Below are 1,848 nucleotides of genomic sequence, written 5' to 3'. Positions count from 1 at the left end.
AGCAGGAATTCATTCCCCTGAGTTACAGAGCCGTGCGATGGACACGTCAGGTTCCGTTCACCTGCTGCCCTCGCTTGGTGCCAGAAACAGAGCTTACAAAACCCCCTGGTCTCAAGAGCACAGCTTTCATTCAGTCTGCTGCCTTTCACCCCGCAAGACACATGTAAAAAGAGACACCCTGGGCCTTTGGGCTGCACAGGGCATGGGTTTCTTGCTGTACTGGTTTTCAAATGGCAGCATCTAAACTGGAATCCAGGTGCGAGGGTATGGGAAAGTCAAGGGTAATTTGCAGCAATCTGCAGATCCTGTCTCCAGGACCCTGCAGGGGAAGGCAGCTCTCCCTTCCCTGCCACCCGCCCAACAGGACTGGCCGTTTCACACTCTGCAGATGTCCAGTGTTTTGCACCCAAGCTCTTGGACTTTATTCTTTTGGCTAAGTAGTGCTATTCCAGCACTCATTAAGCATCAAGCAGAGCAAATCCCAAAGTCCACTTCAGTGCAGCTTCCAATCCCCAAACACCAGTTTACTGCAAGGAACATTCCAATAGCTGTTTTAATGACACAGGAGAACTCTACCTTCCAGTCTCTGTTCTGGGGCTGAAGGGCACACAGGGGTCTCTCTTTGCTGCCTGGCAGGATATGTTCAGGAGGGGTGCAGTCAATCTGCTCCATTTCGGTACCTTTCCTCTTCCGCTTTCCACTGTCTAGAGTGGACAGAAATAGAAGGTCAGGGCTGAAAGTTGCAGCCTTCCCTCCTCCCGTCATTATCCCAGGAGGAATGCAGAAGTGATCCAAGTGTTTCTCTGCACTCCTGAATGATGTGGGAAGCTGGCTGCTACAACGTGTTTTAACAAGGCAAAGAGTCAGGAGAATGACAACACCGACCACACTAGAGAAGCCTTTTTGCTCCGTACCTCCCAGGTCTCCTTCGGTGAAGACACTCAGGAAGGACAAGGAGTTACAGTCCACACCATTGAAAGCATCTGATGGGTCAAGACTCTTCAGAAGGTCCCGAATGTGACGCACGTGTATCCTGGCTTCTCGCACTGTGTATGGCTCTGATGAGCAAAAAGGGAGGGGAGAAACTGGAATTACACAGCTGCTTACTCCTTTGGCACACAGGTCTTAAAACAGAACCACAGGTGGCCAAAACCTCTTCCTATGAAAACCCTCCCTCATTCCCTCCTGCAGTCTGAAGGAACTTGCCTTCCACCACTTTCAGCAGTGAACCCTCCTGCAGTCCTTCAATGGTTTTCAGCTCAGCAAAGTTATCGAGGACATTGCCATCCAGCTGCAGAGAGAAGCAAGTCCGATGGCAGGTATCTTCACGGTCCATCAGAACTTGGTGGATCTCTTGCACCATCTCTTGAGGAGAGACCTTAAGGGAAGAACCCAGGCAGTTATTCTCAGTCCTCATGCACGTTCTTGCCAAACTTTGTCCCTTCGCTGCAGAATCAAATGCCTCTGGTACCTCTCCAAGCTTGGAAAGGCAGACTCCAGCTCTCCCTCCCAGGAAGGTCACTGCTGGGAGGGCAGTGCCGGGGCCAGCCACTCCAGCTCCATCCCACAGGGCTTGGCACCCCACAGCCTGGCGCTGTGCTGAGCACTCGCTATGGGACAGAGAGGACAGTGAAGGAACAGAATGCTGTGGGGGAACCCGGGGGCTCTCCCCTTACCATTCACACTGTGCTCTCGTGGGGAGGCTCTGAACAGTGTGCTTGGAAAACAGCCCATTTGCTCCCCTGATCTGCGGCGGTACCCACAGCAGTGTGGCACATCTGTGCCAGCACCACATCTCCAGGGCACAACGCCAGCGAGTGCGGCACAGGAACCCACCCCAGCCCATGC

The 1,848-nt window shown here is 53.1% G+C and overlaps 1 protein-coding gene across 1 annotated transcript in view; it reads right to left on the bottom strand.

Annotated features, from left to right (window-relative positions):
- CLUH (clustered mitochondria (cluA/CLU1) homolog) overlaps window positions 1–1,417 on the bottom strand; it is a gene marked incomplete at its 3' end in the record, with an annotated part of 19,955 nt that extends 18,538 nt beyond the window's left edge. The window contains exons 1-3 of the mRNA XM_008943794.1: window positions 1,207–1,417; window positions 915–1,058; window positions 577–704 (exon numbers count right to left, since the gene is read on the bottom strand). Coding sequence (XP_008942042.1) covers window positions 577–704; window positions 915–1,058; window positions 1,207–1,417 — 483 coding nt within the window. The remainder of the gene's footprint in view (window positions 1–576; window positions 705–914; window positions 1,059–1,206) is intronic.
- Window positions 1,418–1,848: the final 431 nt, after the last annotated feature.

Source organism: Merops nubicus, unplaced genomic scaffold, assembly GCF_000691845.1.
Source record: "Merops nubicus isolate BGI_N331 unplaced genomic scaffold, ASM69184v1 scaffold6687, whole genome shotgun sequence".
In the NCBI taxonomy this organism is placed as follows: domain Eukaryota; kingdom Metazoa; phylum Chordata; class Aves; order Coraciiformes; family Meropidae; genus Merops; species Merops nubicus.
This window is presented reverse-complemented; position numbering and strand designations above follow the sequence as displayed.